The sequence below is a fragment of the Aquila chrysaetos genome, chromosome 8, assembly GCF_900496995.4.
Source record: "Aquila chrysaetos chrysaetos chromosome 8, bAquChr1.4, whole genome shotgun sequence".
Classification (NCBI taxonomy): domain Eukaryota; kingdom Metazoa; phylum Chordata; class Aves; order Accipitriformes; family Accipitridae; genus Aquila; species Aquila chrysaetos.
This window is the reverse complement of record NC_044011.1, coordinates 30,504,913-30,526,251: the sequence shown is the minus strand read 5'-3', so window position 1 is coordinate 30,526,251 and position 21,339 is coordinate 30,504,913. Positions and strand designations below refer to the sequence as shown.

The following is a 21,339-nucleotide window of genomic DNA, read 5'->3' as shown; positions in this document are numbered from 1 at the left end:
CTGTTTTTGCTGTTTCTATAGAGAAGTGTGTGGTGCTGACTTATAGTATATGTTATTAACAAGTTTTAGAAAGTGTTGGAAAGATGAACATTGTCAGGAAAACTTAATGAGAGAAACATAATTCTCTGAGAAGCCATCAAATGAAAGTTTGCAATGGGGATGTTGGCTTGGTATCAGAAGAAACTTTTTTAGCAGTGGAAACTTTGGTTACAGTGAGGTATAACAGGTCTTAGCTGTGTCTCTCATGTCTCTCAAACATAATAACTGAAATCCTAGAATTTGACTCATTCAAGAATGGTAATCGTAGGTATATTGTATGGTGCCAGAAAGAATAAGCTTGAATAGCATACTCATGGCAGTAGATGACACTTCATTACTTTTATTTTCTTCTGATTTGAAGTATGCTTATTTTTATCTCAGATAAACTCATTTTACTGCAGGGAAGGTGATGTTACCTGTTGCAAGAGGCCTTTGGAAGCTGCTGTAAAAATATGTGGGGCTATGTTTAATTTGTGTCTATCTTTAATAGTGAATTTCAGTGAGGGGAAGAGCAGGTAAACACAGAAAGATTGAAGTTCAGTGGCACTCTTTGCAATACGTCTGCACACATTTATTATTACTATCATTATGTCTTTTTCAAAGGCAATTTATATATGGCAATATTTGTTCCCAGCTAGCACTTTATAGAGGATAGCCAAGAGTCTAAAGCAGTCTTGTTATGCTATGTAAAAGCAAAGTAACTGTGACAGTGATGTCCTAGCAACGCAGTTGATTCATGGGATGTAGATACATGAAAGTTAAGGATCTTGAGCTAATATAACAGTTTGTGACAGCCAAAAAAGAGGATTTGCACTGTCTTCTCCAAACTGTGTTGCCCCATCTTCTCTTTCCTAGCCACACCATTCTGCCACTTGTGTATCTCTCGATGAGCCAGTTCAACTCACTGGTGTGTCAGAAATCTGAAGCAAAAGAAATAGTGGATAATTTTCAGCTGGTTTACTGAGTTGCATCTGAGGGAGGAATCCAGGCAGCAAAAAGGAAGTCAGGCACTTCTTTGAAAATGGCTACAAATAGCTTTGTTTTAGAAGCAAAGATTATTTGCCCCATTTTCCTCCATCTAATCTTGCAGAGTATTAGAACCAGACTTGGATCAGGAAGATGCACGAGAACAACCCTCTAGGTCTTGGTCTCAACAATTCACTCACTCGGTGAGTGTAGGAGCAACTAGTCCTAGGATGGATAACGGTCCCTGTAGTTTGCAGTTTATTTTGATTTGATTTTGTCAGCTATGCTGGATATAAACCTGTGTATTTATCTCCTTAAAGAGCATTGCATTTTGAATAATCTAGAGCTACTTCCTGAGTCACTGTAAGATAATAGCATTAATGGTATATGTTGCTTTTAAAATTAGAGATCTTGGGTATGCTATTTTGACGGAAAATCTAGCTTTTCGATGAAGACAGTTTCACTGCAGTGTCAGGGAAAGCTGGTTGCAAATGGTTGAGCTGAAAGTGAATGTTAAGTCAAAGATGTTTGTAGAATATTGGAAAAAGAAATGAGGAAGACAAAGGTAACTCGATTTTTTGTAGAAGTCTCAAGAAAGTGATGAAATAAAACAACAGCAGGGAATTTGATGTTCACAGTCTTCTATTTAGGAAGCAGAGGGAAATCATAGAAACAATAAAGTTTAACAGTAAAAAGTTTGGATACTGGAAAATACCTAATTTATTCTGTGTATCTTGCCATCTACCCTTGTCCTGGAGCAGGAAATGTTTTGATGACTTGCTTCTCCTTTACTCATCAGGAGGCAATAAGAAATACCTGCGTCCATCCCTTATACTCTTGCTTTTATACTGTGTTTTATCTATGTTACGATAAGACAGGGATTTGTTTCGCACACATCTAAAGGGTGAATACTTTACTGAAGGCAGGCTTAGAAGCCTAGGCTTTCCTTCTGTTTTTGCCTAGGCTGTGAGAGGAAAATGTTTGGCATGGCTCCAATTGTGCTAGCTTAATTTGAAGGACCATCTTGTATCACCATGCTCTGAAAATTGCTTTCCATAAGTGATTTATCCATTTCTGGCATGGGTAGCCGGATGGTTGCAGTACAGAGGCAATTAAGCATACTGAGTGAAATCCCAACTTAATTGCATACAATGGTAAAACACCCTTTGATATCAATGGGGCCAAAGTTTCTCATTGCCATCCTCAAAGGTCCCATGTCATAGAAAACAAGGAGAGCTAACCCAAAGTGGCATCAAAGTCTATTTAAGTTCCTCTAAAATTAAAGACTTTTACTTCATTTGGTAATCACAAAGGAATGTAGTTTATAGAATTATAAATTCAAGACTGTAATTTCATAAGCTATTCAACATGTTACGTTTAATAATTGTATTACTGTTTTATTTATTAGTTTATATGTTCAAAAATATTGCAAAATAGTCCAAAGGTAAAGACTGCAATTGCATTTTACATAAATGCTTGTTTTTGCAATGAATATTTTTGGATAAGCGAAGAGTAGCAAAGTTACTGAAACAATGGAAAATCTCTTGTCAAACATCTTCTGTTTTGGTTCTATCTATATTTAGGAAGCTCAATGCTAATGATTCTCCTTTTGTTCTTCTTGCAGCTAATTCCAGCCTTCTTGGAGGTGGAGGAGGTGAGTCTTGGCTTAACGGTCTGTTTATTCTTAAATAAGTGTGAAATATATGCTGAACAAATGTAGTGTTTAGTTGGTTATAAAACAGTATGTGATAAGTTCAAAAGATGGAAATGTAAAATTATTAGATGGGCAAACTCACCAAAGTCGATAATGTTTCATATCACCATGAGGCAGGGTTTGTGACTGCTGCTCAATCCGGTTTCTCTTCTGGATTAGACTAGGGCTGACCTGTATATGAGACTGACTGAAATATAAAGGAGCTGAACTGCCTTATGTTATGTTGAGTTTAAGTATTTAGGTTTTTTAATTTACTTCAAGGGAACCTTGAATGCATGTTAAATAAAGAGTTTTAAAAGAAATATTAAAAAATTAAAACACTATAAAAAGTCATCTTAGTAAATTAATGAGGCTTTATCTTTGTACTTTTTTTGTTTTTTTTTCAAAACTCAGTTGCTTACCCCATTCTGTTTGCCAGAATACTCAAGCAGATTTAAATACAAATCTTTGGTGCATGTAAGATAAGCTACCAACATGTCTGCTAGTAAGACAGAGATGCTCAAGTGCATATAGTGTGTATTGTTTCCAAATATATGGATGCTGTTTTATTTTAGTAGATTGATGCTATTTTGCTTTTTGTAATACTGTAGTACTGTGGCCATAAAAGCTTACACAAGTGTTAACAATTCAGGAAAAAAAACCCATGAAGAGCTTGATCTCAGTTTTCTGTGACTTCCCCTGCCTCCCAGAGGGAAGTAAAAGAGCTCAGTTCTGGAAATTTCACAGTGCAGGAGCGGTACAGGCAGCGACTAATCTTCCTTCCTGGCTGGAGTTAAAAGGACTTGATGATCAGAGCTTACATATGCAAGGGTAAAGGAAAGGGCTCTGTGAAAAGACAGAAGATTGCTGTTGCTTGTGAGACTTGAGGATAAGTCATCAAAGCTTTTGTTTTAACAGCCTAAACTGAACAGGCCTCCCTTATTTGTGCCCCACGAAAAGGTGCTTGACAACTGCACCCGTGTGTCTAAATAAAACCGTTCATGTTTCTCAGCTGTGTGTCTGGACATTAAAGTACAGGGAAGCCTTACCTGGTAATCCTGTTGGATTAATCTGTTTCTTTTGATTCGAGTTAGTTGTTTGCAGTATCCCAAATTTTTCTTTGTTTAAAAGATAATCCTTTAAAAGGTAATCCTTTGCTAGCCGTTCATGTTCCTGCGGAGCCGTCCGCTTACCTCCTCTCCAGCGCTTGCTCCCAGCTGGTAATGTCAAAAAAAAAAAAAAAAAAAAAAAAATCAATGCAAATGTTCAAATTCCAATCAGGTTCCCAGAGCATTGCTACTGCTGAAAGGATTTGGCTATTGACTTTCTGTGGTATTTATTCAGCTGGACTGTACTTCAAAAGTTGATGTCCATTCCGTGTGGCACTAGATGTGGCTCACCCTCCGTGGCAGATGGGATGAGCCCACGCCGCAGGTCAAGTCGGGATTTTTCCCATATTTTATGTGTTAAAACTGGGGGAGTTTCAATCAAGTTAATTTATTGGCAATTAAAAACATCTCCCCCCCCCCCCCCCCCCCCCCCCGCACTTCCTGGTCTCCTGCCCCCCCCTCAGGGCAGGCCGAGGTGATGGCAGCACAGAGACTGGGGCACCTTCTCTTTTGCATCTCCCCTCTCTCCTCCTGCCTTGGCGTCTTTGTGGGCTTTTACCACCATTTCTTCAATAACTTTCCTCAGCAGCGTTGGGAAGCTGCTGTGGCAGGTTGAGTTTTGGCGCACGGTGGGTCCCGTGGGGAACCAGCTGCAACTGGCTGTGGCAGCACAGGGCAGCCCTGACGCCCTCCCACAGAGGAGGTCTCCGTGCAGCCCCCCATGGCCAAAACCCTGTGAAACACAATCCCAGATCCTTTAATCTCTGGTAGAAGGATAACAACGTACCCCATGCTTGCCATGCAGGTAAAAGACCAAATTTGACCATTACTTTATGGCTTAGAGTTTGACTGCTGATGGTTGAGGGGCTGCGTTTGTGCTCTGGAGGTGCCATGAGCTGCCTTTGGGTAGGGTGGCTGACGTGTCCTCAGAGTGCAGTCGCTTAGGTTTTCTGAGCCTTTTGAGGAAAAATCCCGAGAATTTCACTGCCAAAGTACTCTACGAGTTTGGGCGGCTGCCATGGGGTGCCTGTGGCTCCGTCCTTGGGTGCATGTGTTGGCTGTGCCCTCTTGGAGAAGTGAAGGGTGCCCAGGGTCTGCAGGCTGGAGCTTGCTCAGGGGAGCACAAGATGGCAGCACCCCTGGCTGGCCCACCTGCCTGCCGCAGGCAGATGAAGTCCGGAGCCCCTACCTCTTGGAAAAATTGCTTGCTACTGGCAACGTGCATTTCTTTGTAGAAGGGATAGTTTTGTTTCCAGTTGAATGGTTTTGGATTTTAAATTCTGGATATATTTTTCCTTTTTGATAAAGGAAGTGGTGGCAGCGCTCTGTGTGAAATATTGCTAGTGAATTATTAAAACTTTATTATATACGTAAACACCAAAGCCTTCTTTTGATTGCAGATGCTGAATATTTATGATAATGCATAATACCAGTGTAGTTTCTCCAGTAATGGGATTCAGATCTCTTCAGTAACGCTCGTTAATTTAATCTCTCTGTCACTGCTGGGGGTATGAATACGTATCTTAGTTTTACAGAAAATGAAAACTAGAAATTTCTGCTTGTCCAAGCTTGTGCAACAGGTTTTGTGATTTTGAGCTGCTTTTCAGTTGTTCTCTGTTTGAAATCTTTCCAGAATTGAACAGAAATTAGTTGGAAATAGTTATTTGAACACCCTGATCTAACATTTGCAAATTACTCAATATGTATGTTAGAACCATCTGCTGGAGGAGAACTGTTGAGGAACCCAATGGGCAACGTTGTCGGTAAACATAGTGCCCTTGGTTTTAAATTTAGGTGCTGGTGGTTTTGGGTGGCTGCTTATCATCTCTGTGTCACCTCAGAACCACATCAGGGCATCTGTGTGCTTTGCTTTCCCAGAGCTAGAGTAATGATTTGTTCTTGCATTCCCCATTTAAATGCTGTCTATTCATTTTCATGACCATTTGGAATGAAGAGATAAAAGCACAAAAGATACCAGAAACAATTCTTCACAGAACTGTTTAATCATAAAATCGAGAAACCCACAATAGAGTCTTAGAAGAATCTTTAGTTAAATATAGATGTTGAAGGTTTCTTTCTGTTTTTCACATAACTCTGAAGTTTCCAGGATTTCATTATGAGTTTGGTGAGTGAGCCTTTTTTCTTTTTCATTCTTTACTGGTTTTAATAATTGATTTTTAATTAGGAGGCATATTTCACTTTCAGGTCTAGATTTATCACACATTCAGCATCTCACTGCTGCTATTAACTTGCACAGAGCATTATGACTTATTTGTGCATCATGTATTATTTGTCCCATTATGTTCAACAGTGCAAAGGTGAAAATTATTAAGAAAATTGCCTGCATTTGGAGGGAGTGAGGAAAAAACATTTGATATTTTGAGAAAAAGTGACCCCTTTTAAAAATGTATCATGAAGTTTTGGCTGTTGAGAAATGGAAATGCCCTATTCTTCTTGGCAATGTTTTTCTTTACATTCTTTAACAGCTGTGTAAAGGAATGAAAGTTTGTGGTTTCATGCACTTTGTTAAAGCAAAGTGAGCAAAAGCTGAGACTTCTGCTCCCCCTTAGGGTTTTGGATAGTCTGTAGGGTTTTTTAGGGTTTTGTGCCCCACTGTCCCCACTTAGTTTTCAGTTATTTTCCTTGGGGTTCATTTTTCCTTTACTTCATTTGCTGACTGTAATCAGGTTCCTGTTGCATGCTGATTTCTGGCTTGGCTTGCTTTCTTTAACCTTAAATTGAGGGTATATTTAAAATAGCAGCTAGGGATTTTTTTTTTCCCTCATAAGATTTTGTTGCCTATGCTAGAGTTGAGGAAGGAGACATCATCATTTAGTGTGTCCTGTTATGAACATAATTTTTGTCAGCTGTGTATTTGAAAACGGTAATTTTGTATTTAAAAACTCTGAGAGGAGACAGGTTATATTCGCAGTCTTTTGGAAGCATTGTTTGGACCCATTTTAAGTTGGTTGCCCCAAAAGATCTGTTTGCTTTTCTGTTTCTCTCCATGTCCCTCTTTTTTGGCCACTGTAACTATGTCTTTTCTAGGGCTTTTGCTGGCATGGAAAAAATTAATTCCTATATAGCCATAAGTATGTTAGCATATCTTAAATGTAGACCAGACCTACCTCTCCAGTCTGCCAAGATACGGTTTGTAAGCATGTCATTTTAAGCAACTGTTACAGCATGGGGAGCTTGTATTGTGTTCATGATCACAGCAGGGAACTGGATTTCTCTGTACATTATCGGGTAGACTCCATTTTGAAAGTGGGATTTGCTTGCCTTCTTTGTTCGCCTTTATATCTGTGTTAGATTATAATAGTGGCAAAAAAAGTGTTTTCTCCTGCTATAGAGAAATTACCACAGGCTGACTTCTATCCTGGAAAACAGGTTTATCAGGAGGGAAATGAGCTATTCAATGACTGGAGTCTTTTGCTGAGCCTGAACACAAAATCACATGGTGCAGGAGATGGACTTTGTGCAGGGGTCAGTATGCCACTTCAAAATGCGAGCAGCTATGCTCGTCTATGTGCAAGCATCTAGTGCCATGTCAGCCCAATGGGCTTTCTGAGATAGAGACATGGATCTGGCAGATAGGACCCAGGGTTGGGTGGGGTTGAATGTCACTTTGTCTGGGGCAGCTGAAGTACCAGTAGGTACCAGTGTTCCAGCATCTGGCTGTTACCACTTGGGTCCAAACCGATGGTGGAGTTTGTCTTCAAACGTGGATATAGCAAATCTGTAGCACAACCATCATGGCTGCTGCTAATGCTATAGAAATAGACTATAACTGCTGGTAGAGTGCTGCTGCAAAGTCACTGGCGTTTGCCAGCCACCCTGTCTGTTTGTCACATAATTGCAAGCTAATGAGTTCAAAAAGCCAGTGATTATCCAGTCAGTAGTGACAGAAAGGAATGGCTGACACAAATATCTTTTCTTGACATCCCTCCCCTTGGCCAGGGATAAAGTTTTTATTCTCACAGCTGTGACTTAGTTACACTACTAACCATTTCCACCCATCTTCTGACAGTTAAATCTCTACCAAAAAAAAGGAGGTTTTTCACTGTCTGAATAGTAACTTGACATCAGCTTACATGGCAAGTGAATATTCATGACACTGAGAAGTGAAAGTTGTACAAGAGAAAATTGGAGGCAGGAATGAGACAACTTGTAGAGCACCCCATAGCAGTGTAAAAGGAGAATACTTTAAATATTAGACTGGCCCTATGCTAGCCCATTCAAAATGTATAACAGGAAGAAGACAAGCCTGTTTTATCCTGAACCAGGATGAGATGCTCTCTGTTTTGGATTTCATAGAGCTTGGGCTTGATATTTACATAATTTAAATGCAAGTGAAGCAAGGGTTTAAATCCAAAGTTCAAACTTGTGCATGACGTGTGCATAACATGAATGCATCCCTTGAGAGGAGAAGAAAGAGTTTGGGAAAGGAGCACTGACAGGATTCTTTCATCGAGAAAATAAGCATTATTATTTTGTATTTTTTTATGTTGGTCTGTTGGCATTTTCTTGTATCATGTCAAATACGTTTGTCAGATTGGGGTGTGCTTGCAACAAATGGCTTCATGGAACAAATGTGCTTCATCTGGGATTTCAGCTAGCTTCAAAAGCTTTCAGTTGCTTTGTACACTGAGTCATCATATCTTAGGTATTTAGATAATAGCTATGAAGGTACAAAGATTTTCCTAGCGAATAATGATCATGTAGACGAACTGATAATTTAAAGCAAATGGCCGTTAGCCTTTGTTGTTAATTAATCCCTTTCTGCTAGAAGATTGCTGCTGCAATTCTGTAGGGTTGTTAAAGTGTTTTATCTCTTTTTACTATTTGCATGCTATTCTTTTTCATCTCTGTAAATAGAGTGGGTTTGAGAGGGCTGTATCCACCAGTTCCCCCACTGTGACAGTACATCAGCCAATTAAAATTTTAATATTTATGCATTTATGTATTTCTTTCTGTACAGCTGTAATACTAGTTCCATTGGTAGCCCAGTAGCTCAGGGTAGACTGTAACCCTTTCAAGGTGTTTGGTTCAGCCCAAAGTCTTGTTACTATTTATGAGCTGTTTGGTGGATCAGATCAAAGCAAATAGATTTCTCTGTAATTTAACCGCTTTTGTAGAATTTATTCAAACTTCCTATGTAAGCAAAATCTTTCTTTACAGGTCAGTTATTCTTGAAATGTTTTTTCTTTCTTTCTTCAATCTGTGTATGTATGTTTGCTTTCTGCCTTCTGTTATTGCAATGGATATTTCCATGTTTTAGTTCAGCTTTAATTAAAATTAGTGTGTTTTCTCACTTTGTAGTGCATCTAGAGATACAATGATGATAGCTCTATAAATAAATAAGCATAGTTTATTTCAAAGGACCCTTAACCCAAACTGCCATGATAGTATTTAAAATGTGTGCTCTAGTCTAGTTTCTTTTTTTGGTGTTGTTGTTTTTGTTTAAATATGATATGTATTTTGCTCTTTGGGTATATAGGGTGCTAGCTTCATTTCTCCAGTCATTTTATACATTCTTATAGTTATGGGTAATAATTATAAACAGGAAGTCTCTGGATTGATTTTAAGTATTTCTTAGTTGTTGCTTAATTGTATCCTGTTAATTATACTTTCCCAGCAGTTACTTAAAAAAGAAAAAAATTATGTTTTGCTATTTACAGGAACTGATACAGGTATGTGATCAGGTGTTAAGTTTTGAATGTGTGTGTATAGTTGTTGATGCTCATAAATGACTTTCCGTAACGATGACTTTTTTAAAATACATGTTCAGCCTTTGATTCTTTAAAGTGGTGCTCCTATTCCAGCCAGTGATATAGGAACATGACTGTATGTTTTGGTCATGAAAATAATCTAAAATCTAGTGTGTCCAGGCATACTTACTCACTGCTGTCCTCAGACATTTAATGTTGCTGCTGTGTTGACTTAATTAGGCATTAAAAGGTGATGTTTTATTTTTCACTCATCCGTTAGTGAGTGCTGAGTCCGCAACACTCTGAGCTCCCACTTAATTGTGAGGCCTTTTTTCTTACTCAGACTGTCACACTGACTCTCCTCGTTTTGTTTAATTTCGTTATGAGGTAATTACAGTGTTATGTACCCACAACTAAAAAATGAACATACACAGTTTCTGCCATATATATATGGCTTTCATATACATGTACTTACATATATGCATGTCACTACATATATTTGTGACTGAATCTTGCAGTCGTGTCAGAAAGTCAGACTTAGCGTGTGTGTGTGTATGTGTGCGCACACACATGCGCACGTGTATAAATAAAAATATGGCATTAATTTTGTTAGACTGGGAAAGACCTTTGGTTTGTGGTCATTGAAAATTTAAGGTGCTCTTGATAAAAATCCAAGCCGAAAAGGCAGGCAGTTATGTAAGGGATGTATTTCTTTTTTTGTTTCATGTTATGGGACAGAGCTGCAAATGAGGATTAGAGATCACAAACCTTCCCTAATCCACAGGTACCACATTATGTATAAGGCAATTCACAGTATGTTTGTTACGTGAATTGGACATAAGCTCTAAAAATGTTAAACACTCTTTCCACATATAGACAAATACATATATGTCTTGCATGTATGTCTTGTATGCAGAAAATACAATTATTTTTTCATTTACCAAGGTGCTGCTCGAGCATCTTAGGATACTTCGGTTGAGACTCTCCCCCTGTAGTTGAAGGTGAAGAGCACAGCTCCCAGGGTGAAAGTAGAGTCTGGGAGTGCAGGAAGCGACACGTCACTGTGTGATACAATGAGAATACAGTAGGTCAGACATTTGAGTCTATATATGTGCCTGTCTATAGAAGACAGTTTTTAAAATTAAGCATTTGATTGGTTTTCTTTAAAGAAAAATCTGTAAATTGGGACACCTGTCAAAGTTGTTCAGTTTCACACCTAACAATCTTGACAGTGTTCCTTTTGCTGAGGTAAGAATGAAGCGAGCACTGCAGTAAAGACTTGTTTTATTAGGCTCAAGCAGGGGTGGTGGTGTTTTTAAATCTGTTTTTCAGATTTAAGGTCTACAGCTATTTTCCTGGTCCTGTCACAGAAGTACTGACTATTCAGTAGGAGAAAAACGTGAAATGCAATTTAAAACATTTAAAAAACCCCACATTTATTTATTTTTACAGCTGATATTAAAAGAAATAGAACAAATGAAATAAAGGAGTGATGGAGGTACTTGACTTACAGACATAGAGGCACTTTCGAATATCAGCCCATTTATTGAAGTTTTCATGCTGGTATGCCTAAATACAAAACAAAGACCTTAATCAGTAGAGAGTTCCTTAAAAGTATCTCTAAGCCCCAAGCTCATTACCTTCTACATCAAGTGTGTATACAAGTGTGAGCAGCAAGGCATGGAAAAATGGCATAGAAAAATGGCAACAACTATTTGCTGATCCTTGTTGCTTATTCTTTTTAAAATGTGTACATGTCCAATAAAATGAAAATATGGACATTGCATAGCACTAGCACCTCCCCAGAAGGAGGGAGAAGGTAACCCTAACTATGTCTCCTGATGTGCTGGGGCATGAAAAGTCACATTCCCCAAAGGTCAGAGGTGGGAGGTTGTCATTGTCCTTAATGCCCTACCTCCCATAATGGAAAAAATTTACAATAGTTCCTTCTTTTTATTTCTAATGAAAGCAATTACTTCTTAGACACTATATTTTCAAAGAAAATCTTGAATAAAACCCAGGATTAAACTACAGAGGCAAGCAAAAACCAAGTTTCAAAATTACTGATATTATAAGAAGAGTTTACAACTCTCTTCTTGCCGCATAGAATGAAGGATTATGAAATCAGGTCTGCATTCACCTCTCACCTTCTATATCAAATTTTCTGCTCTTTCCACAGAGCTTCACTACTCATTTATGAATCGCTTTTTGCTGATCACATTTTCCAAAGTTCCTTTGTTCTGTGCAAGACGCTTACAGATTATAGCATGCAGCTTTTCAAAAGCCAAGAAAATCTCCAGCAGAATAGCTGGCAAGATGGTTGAGTCTTGGAAAGAACTGTCCTTTGTTTTCTATGTGCCTATCTTCCTTCCAGTTTTGAGAACCCTCTGTCAAACAGACAGTGTAAAGTGGAATGAACTTTTGGCATAATAAAAAAAAATGAAATGTGATGATTGCTAATGAAGGATTAAAACTCTTACATAGGTAGAACTGATTTTTAGAGACATTAGCGGAAAACCTACATGTATAAGTCTGTCTCTGCAGTTGCTCATCTTTTCTAGCTGATAATATTGGATGGTAATGCGGCTTCCAGTTGCTGATTTTCATTCTAATGTCATATGGCAAGCTCCGAAGCAGACAGCTCCCATGATTTAAGAAACAAATAAAAAAGCTCCCTGCCCTTTCTAGGGCTTCAAGTTTAGCCTGAATGACTTTGTACATTCAATTTAGACTTTATTTTTAAAATCAGTTGTAGTGGGGGAACAGTAAACTGAGGTGTGAAGTAACCAGGGACAGGAACTGCTGAAGATGGCTTTGATATGAAAGAAAACACATGATGAACCTCATCCGTATGAGCATTATTACAACAGAATCTAAATGCTCCACAGACCTTTGGTGCATTTATCCTAATTGCTCTGTAAACAGAGAAGTAATGTTTTCTCCATTTTACAATTGGGAAAATGAGACAAGGAAACCGTATGTTTTGCAAAAGGTCCAAATAGAAAAGAGCTCTCTGAAGGCAAAGCGTAACTCACTGGGGTTTCATAATGCCTATATCAATTTTGCAAATAGGAATTTTGATTCCTATTTGGAAGGAAGAGGAATTTTAATTTTAGTACCAGTTTCATGGGTAGAAACAGGATGATATTTGGAAAAAGAGAAAACATACTCTACTGAGAGCAACTTTCTGACAATTAGACCTTAATTGGTTATACAGCAAATTCTCTAAATGAATGGCAGAAGGACCAGCAACTGGAAATAAGGTACTGCTAGATAACCATTTTTACACTAATGGAGATAAGATTTGAATATAGGAAAAATGTGATGTATTTGAGGCTACCACCATTAATAATTCTAAATATACAACAATTCACTCTTCTTATATGGGACTTTTCTATATTAAGTTAGAGAAGGGCTGTTTACTTTTAATTTGTATTTGTATGGTGTTAATAACAAAGCATTTTAAAATCTTTGATGATGAAAAGAGAGTCTTCTAGATTAAGAAAGTATCAAATTTTATTATTGACCAAATCCAGCCTCTTCCAACAGCAGAAGAATTTCAATGATTCTCCCATTAAAAATGCTGCCTTATAAATATGTGTAAAACAGTTGGGTTTTTTTCTTTACAAAGTTGCCTTATTTACATCTTTTTCCTTGTTCTTATGTAAATGCCTTGTAATGTGTAGGGTTTATAATTCAAGGGTTTTTTTTAAAGCTAATTTATCTTTTTAAAATTCAAAATCATATTTTTGCCATTTGGACTGACAGATCTGTAGTGTTGTAGTTTTGGCTACATATACAGTAGCAAAGAACAAAATATTTTTTGTCACCCTTCTGTTACAGTTCAGTCTGTTCCTTTTACATTGTCAGCTTGTTTCTCTGGGCTTCACAGAGGCATCTGTTTTAATTTTTATTGGGGAGGGCTGCAACTTAGCAAACTCATGTAAGCTTCACAAATCATTCACAAATGTGGATGATTATATCAACTATGTCTTGGCTGGGTGATCTATGAATGTATTATATGCACACAATGTTAAAAGAATGCTATTAAGGTGGAAAACCAAGTACTTAAAGTTAGGAAGTGCCAGAATTCAAGTTACCTTCAGGCTCACAGTGTCTATGCATATATGTCTTATGATATTGCTTCTAACTGTACAATTGCACTGTTTCTCCAGCTGGAACCTCATCTCAGTCATCCTCTTTGTTCAAAGTAAACCCATGTTTTACTTTTTGTGTACTTAAACTCTGGTCTGCAAACCAGTATTTTTTATGGTACTATCAGTTTGGTATATGATTTCATAAGTAAATTAAATATTTCATAGGTAATTTATTTTTCTTCCCCAAAACAATGGTGTTATCTTCACCAAAAGAAAAGGAAAAAAAAAGCAGAGATTAAGGTCAGAATTCTAATTTTAAGGCCTAAGATATGCAACAGGGGACTAATTTCTGTAAAAAAATGGAAGTCCTTACATTTCAAAGAGTAGATCTGGTAAATTCCAAGCGATTCTGCAAACTGGAACTTGCGTATCAACTCCAGATGTAATGCAGTATTGTATTATGCATAATACAATGCATAATTGTATTATGCATTAATTGTATTGTCAGACTGAAATTCACCCTGGGATTCCCACCTTCATATCTACTTCTTGTTCCCAGTCCCACTGCCTGTGTTTTACAGTTTACTTCTCCCTTAATCACATCCATTCAAAAGTCTGCTGGCCTAAATTTGCATATTAAAGAGGGATTGGTTTTAGGGAGGGTTTCTACTCAGACAATTTCAGACTGTGGTCTTAAAAAGGTTTGCTTTGATGTGATTAAGGAGCAGAGAGCTGATTGAGAGGAGTGATGGGTGTGGAAACAAGCGGGAAGGGGAAGAGATGAGTGGTAACTTCCTCTGCTGCTGGGCAGATTGTAATGTGAGACCCTGTTCTCAAACATTTGGGGTGCAAGGAGTGAGTGTCCCCTTTCTAACTTTTCGCCTTCATGTTCGCTTCTGAAAATTAGTCTCTGTGTCTAGCCAGTCATGGTTTTTCCCTGCTCCTGGCTCACTGTCTGATTTCTTTATTGGGAAATGATTTAGTTTTAGTCCCAGGCCAATTTCCCAGATTCTCTGTCTTTGAATTCACGTGCCTGTGCCCTTTCATTGCTAGCTTCACTCTTATACCATATCCTAATCACAGGTTTAGTCACCAGTCCCTGTCATCTTGAATCATGCCATCTGCCCCTCAATGCAGGTGGTGCCCCTTCTCCTTCCTTTCACCAGTTTGTACTGGGATGAAGGTAAAAGTGTTCTGAATAGGCAGTAATTTGTCGAGTCAAATGAATTTATTAGGAAAATGAAAGAGAACTGCCAATTTCAGAGTTGCTGTAAGTGAAGAAAAAGTTTATGAAAGCCTGCAGTTACGGTTGTCATCTTTGTTTATCTTTTAATCACAAATTTGATTTAAAATGGTTAGCCCAACCACGGTGGTCACCCTGTCTGCTGTGCCACTGGTCTTAGGAATGAAGGAAGTATTTTCGGTGTAAAAGGATAAAACCCCTGGTGTTAGTACCTTCTTTGTATTTCTTCACCCTTGATGATTGGACAATAATTTCTCCACAGGGATTATTTGTTCAAGGGTGGGGCCTCTCTTCAATCCAGAAATAAGCCAGCTGTGGTGGAATTTAGTCTCCTCTCTGGACTTACAAGCAATTAGCACTTCAGCCAGGACTGCCTGCCTTCCCAGAGAACAAAAGATTGAGCAGAAAACTTTTCCCTTGAAATGACAGCTGGACAAAGAATTGGCAGATTTATCAGGCAATTATTTCAAGTCACTTTTTACAGAAAAGAAAAGTAGCATGACCTCACCATGGACTGAGATGAGACCTCTTACATGTATAAGTTTATATGTAGATAACTAGTGGAACGTGTGTCAAAATCCTGAATCTTCTTAATAACAGTGGGTACAGATAACAGTCATATGTGAGTTTTGGAGGAAATTTGCTCTGATGACAGGTCAGTTTTTCATCAGGAGCTGGAAAATTGCAAACATATGATTATTCATATAAGATGATATCTGCAAATAGGATATACTAAGCAAATGCTATAAAGTTCATAGGCGATATTATTAACAACTTCTCCCTTAAGAGTTGATTCAGCAGGAGCAGTTGAATTTTTTTAAACATAAAAAATGTGGATGTTTAGAGGAAATTGTTTCATTATAAAGGAAAAAAGTACCAATGCACATCAAATATTAAATAGGATTCTCTCTTTTTCAAAATTAATTTCCAGATTTGATGCTATAAAATTTTAACAGTTGTGGGAGAGCTCCCAGAAGACCCTTCATTATGTCTCATTATTAGAGTATATGTGAGGCCATAGTACCCTTGGTTGCTGTAGTTCCTTATTTAATCAAGAAAAATATGTTTCACGGGTGCACAGCTGGGTAACCTTTATGTATCTATAGTTTTCTTAAGAAACAATCATATCTATGCCCCATACTATCTTAATGTGAATTTTGCTTCAAAAATTCGTAAACCAGACTTCTTATTCTTTCTTTCTTTACTTGGTAAAGTTTAAGGTCAGACCACAGTTTTGCCTAGTGCTTCTCTGAGTTTTCTTAATAAAGGGAAAGCTTTTTTCCTTTTGCAAAGCCAAATGTGATAGCAGGATTTTAGTGTTGCAGCACAACGAAGGCAGAGAGTCCATGCTGGTGGGTGTGACAGGTTTGCCATCAAGCATATAGTTGTATGTTTTTTAAAACAACCTGAATTCTTAATTATGTGGTTTTCTTTCATTTATGTTATTTAAAACCTAATACTTCTTAGTGAACAAGTTGTATCAGGTCTCCTCTGGAACTGCTATCACATAGCAGTTTAAGTATTATCTAGCTTTAGGTGCTAGCTTTAGTTAAATACCTGCCCTGCCAGGGGAGACACTGTGAGGGAGACTTGTTTAGCTTTACAATTTCAGTGGTAATGTTTAAATAACTTTGCAGGCATGAAATATCCGGGAAGGCTGCTGTAGTCTCTAGGAGCTTCTTAGAGTGAATTAATGCCCTAATACTCAGGGAGTATTTACAGTTTAATAATTGAGGAAAGTTGATTAAATATACAAAGCATTTAAATACCCATTTTAAGCTCACATTAATTCCTGACAAAGTATCTTGGCATTTAGAGAATTACAAACTTCTAGCAGTAGGTTTGGGCCTTACAGCAGTGTGCCCATTTCATGTTAAACACAATATTTGGGTTCACAACCCTATTGACGTGCATGGTTGTATTTAGTCATACTGAGTCTGATCTCATGTGTTGGTGGGATTTGAAGATTTGTGAGTACTGTTCCCCCTAACTAAGATGGTAGAAGACAACTGGAAAAGTTCTTGGTTTATTATAATTATGGGGATCATTTCTTTCCTTCATGTGGCTCTACACACTGGTGTCACAGGTGCTGATCTTTAGCAGGTCTGGGTAAGAGTATTCCAACTATTTTAAAAGATTCTATATATAATCAGGGGAAAGCAAGGGTGGATCAGACAGTGTCACTTTTGCTCAGGTCACTCCTGGTGGATACTTGTCAAACTCTTCCTTGTGTTCCTGCTTGAGACTCTGCAACTTCTGTAGGCAGTCTTGTTTTCAGTGCATCACTATCTATACCATTGTGCCATTGAAACGTTTTTCCCTGGAATCTTAATTTTTTTTTTTTTGTTACAGCTTTAAGCCTGAAATTAAAGGATTCCTGTTGCATGGGGTGGGGGGGGAGCTGTCGTCTCATTCACAGTGTCTCATCTGTGAGAAAAGCAGGTGCCTGTGAAGCAGCCCACAAGCCTAATGAAGAAGGACCAGGACACAGAAGAGATTTGTAGACTCATTGGTTTATTCCAGGCTGCCCAACCTGGTTTTGCTTTTGTAGCGCAAAATGTCTGTAAATGAAAGTACACCTTCTGAATTTCTGGGGAGAGACAAGATGACAGCAGTACTCCTGCCTGCTCGTTTGTGAGTAAATCTCCCCTGGATGCAGTTGCCCTGAAATTACAAAAAGGTGCAAATGGCTGTCTCCTCCTCATCTATGGGAATAAATCAGACATGAGAGTTGTAGGCTTGGCAGTTAAACATTTCCATTTGTAGAACAGTGACATACTAATGATGGTAATTTTGCATTTGTTACTACATGCCTAATCTAATTAAGTTTTTCTTAGGGTACAATTGTTGTTTTCTGTGTTTAATTATGTAAGCACCAGGTGCAAATGTTAACAGTAGCTGAATTCAGAAGGAAGCCTTTTATCTTTGTGTTATGCAAGACCTTTTTTCTGTATCTTTAATTTTGCAGTTAAAAAAATACATACAGTATTTGGTTGTTCCAAGGAGTTGTATTAACATTTCTGATTGATACACATAGGAAATGCTAATGAGGACTAAAAGTTTATATTACTCTTCATTTAAATGTGTTTAGAACTATTTATGAGCTCTACATTTTCATTTCAGGTGTTGCAACAGTTCAGACTCCTTTTACCAGCTATACTGCTGATTTTGAGGGTTGGCAGACTTCCCACATTCCATGACAGATCTGCCCCTGTCTATTTGAAAAGTTCTGAACTATGTAGGGGTCTGTTGTCTGAATCTGAATTTCGTGGAGCACTGGTAAAACTGCTTCTCTGACTGCCAGCCTGGCTGTGAACTTTTTGCTACCGTTTCATCAATGCTTGTTCAAACATTGAAAGAGAGTTTTCAGTAGAATTCTTTGCCTGAAATAATAAACTCAAGTATTATTTTTAAAGCTCAAGGACCTGAGCTTTGAAATAATGTCAAAGACCTCTAGTGACTCTCAAAAGGTTTTGAAATTATAATGTTAATTTTTTAATAAAGTGAACAGGAATTGCAATAGAATTTTCCACCTGTAGATTGGTAATTGTTTTAATCTATTAAGTAAAAATAAGTATAAACTTGTATTTTCTAGTTTCTAGTCATTCATTAGTAATCTATATTTACATAAATTTGGCATTAAGTACAATAGAAAAAATAGATAAATAATTGATGTGTGTTTGTTCTAAAGCATAAGGTACCCATAAAACTTTCCCATTACTAATGAATGAAAATTGTCTACAGAAGCATTTTTCAGCCTTTTCTAATTTGTGAATGCCTATACATTTTGTAGTAGAAGTATGGTCTGTATGTACCGCGAGTTTAAGCCTGCTGCCAGCATGCTGTCTTCTATTAGTTACCTTTCGTGGATTCCTTCAAAGTAGAATTTTAAGCCCTCCATGGACCACAAGTCAGTAGTAGTGACCTGAAATACGCTACCTTTCATTTTAGGATCCTGTGTGATCACTTTTCATTGGGGTGTGAAGTATGATTTTATGGTTGACTGTTGAACCATTTTTGGTATAGAAACATAAAGGTTCACATTTATACTGGTGTAAGATTGACAGCATCAATTGTTTTAACTGTAGATCCAGGTAAAGAAAGAAGCTGTGTCTGATAGTTTTTTTGAATTAAGCTTTCCAGTGTTGTTAATGGTAGTGATTTCCCCCCATCTCTGCTATTGTTCTTAGAGACCTCAGTTGTTTCAAGTTCGGTTTGTTTCTTACCCTTTAGGCTTTTAATTCAAACTGCACTCCTTTGATGGTTTATCACAAAATTTGTTCAGAGGCTGCCATTTTTTAAGGTAGTCTTTTAACTGCTACTGATTATGCATTGCATCAAAGAAAAGTGGTTGAAAACTTTAAAACCACAAATAAAATATACATCAATGGGTTACAGTAATGAATGCTAACGTACTGTTTCTTCAGAAAGAGCCCTTTAGGGACAGAACACTATGTTTCAGGTAAGGTAAAAAATAGTAAGCTTGACTTCTGAGAACACCTTGCTGGAGTTAGTGGTCAGGTTTTACTAAAAATGAATTTTAAAAAGATTCAAATAGGTATGTTTAGTATTACTTCATAGAAGTCTTCAAATTAGTATCAGGATTAATTCTTTCTGGCAACGAGGCCTGCACACTGATGGGAATAACCACTTGTCACTTAGTTCCTATATGTGTTTTGCTTTTGGATTAATTTGTCCGTTATTCCTGTTCCAGGTGTTGGTTTTTTTCCTCAGAAGTACAATGATTTATTTGGGTGATAATACACAGGCTGTGATATTTCAGAAGTTGATATCTGTTTCCATGTAGGGATGCTTGGGAAAAAAGAAAATAAGACTATCTTCCAAAAAATATGCTGGCCTCATTAGGTGCAAAAGTGTCTCAAATGGCCCTTAAGCAACACTTTGGCTTCTCCAGCTTCTCAGCATGAAAACATGTCTAAGTAAGTTATATTATTTCAGGACAGTGAACAGCTTGCTTCAGATCCAGCAAGCGTGTTTATTCTTTGGTTTTGGTTTTTCTCCCAAATGAAGAATGTCATTCTGCATTGTTTACATTTACATCTCAAAACAATTAAGCTAAAACAGCTTCATAAGATTTGGAACTGGCTTTCTCTCAGGGAAAGCTTTACATTTAGTTTCCAGAGTCACGCAGTAAATAGACTTATTTTTGTTTTTTCAAGCTGGTACAGTTGCATATGTGTTCATCTTTCTGAAGAGGTTTGAATGCTGTTGATTTTGAATTTTGCATATTGGCAAGGAAACTTGCCATAATTTCTGTATAGTGCTTTAATTATCTTTATGAGAAGAACAACTAACTGATTTAGTATATCTTTGGGGATATTTTTTATTATGTCTTTGGGTATCTCACTGAAATACCTTTTTCATGAAGAAGTATAGTAGAAAACAGTAAAAGCTTGCTTGCCTTTGATTACAGGACCAGGAACACACAAAATTCAGAGACTTTACTCCTTGTATTTTTCTGTGTCCTTGTACTACACTCATCTGTGAAATATATGAAGAACTTTTCTAGTCTGAACTGAACTTGATTTACAACATAATTGTGTTGTTCTAGTGCTTAGTCGCAGAAATATTACAATACGTAGGGAACTTCAAACAGACCTAGTGTTGCTAAGTTTTTAGGGGACCGTCCGGCTCTCTTCCATTCCTTCCCCATTTCCAGGTTTCATCAACCTACTCCTATACAGTCAAGATACACGTTGCTGAGTGTGCAATCCAATATTTCTTTGCTCCCTGTTACAATAACTGGCACTTGTTTCTCAGTAGGCAAAGCTTTAAAAGTCATTTTCCCTTACGGCAAGCTACTGGGGTAAAAATTTAGAAAAGGCTGTAAAGCTTAAGACCTTTTCAGCTTTCTTGTTTCTGGATCCTGATTCTGTTTTATCCTTATGGGATTAAAGGGGATGCCTGAGGTGGCTGTACGAATGAGCTGCCTTCCATACGCTGTTGCTTCCTCCTGCCATTCCTTAGCAAGGGCAAAACCTTATTTCAGCCAAGAACACAAAGTTGTTTGTACTAGCTGTGCTATACGGGTCCTGCATGCATGGGACTGAACAGATCAGAACTGTTAACGTAGCTGCTTATACGGCTGTCTGCTATAATGAGCTGCTATCCAGGGCTGTATGAAGACCTTCTGATGCATGGGTAACATAGGACATCAGTTTTGTATTCTATGTATGTTTTTCCCTATACATATACTGCCTGGGCTCTTTGAAGCCGGAGCAATCCCTTACAGACAGTGTCTGTCCCTCATTCTCTGACCTGAGCAAGTTCCCTGTGAAGAGTCCCGGAGCGTTTTCAAATCCCTCCTACTTGCCAGGGGACAGAGCAGGTGTGAAGCAGGACAAATGGGGGCTCAGTCCATTGCAGACTGAAGGAGACCCTAATTTTCCTCCAGATGCTTGTCATGCCTCTTCCTGAAGGTTGTCCCTACAGAGCTTGGGGGCGTCCTGCTCCGTGGAGC

The 21,339-nt window shown here is 37.9% G+C and overlaps 1 protein-coding gene across 3 annotated transcripts in view; it reads left to right on the top strand.

The window, feature by feature from the left end:
- Positions 1-21,339, top strand: part of MACROD2 (mono-ADP ribosylhydrolase 2) — a 905,745-nt gene that overhangs the window by 190,367 nt on the left and 694,039 nt on the right. For all 3 annotated transcript variants that reach the window (XM_030021604.1, XM_030021603.1, XM_030021602.1), the window contains exon 4: positions 2,630-2,659. In XM_030021604.1, the coding sequence (XP_029877464.1) occupies positions 2,630-2,659 (30 nt within the window). The remainder of the gene's footprint in view (positions 1-2,629; positions 2,660-21,339) is intronic.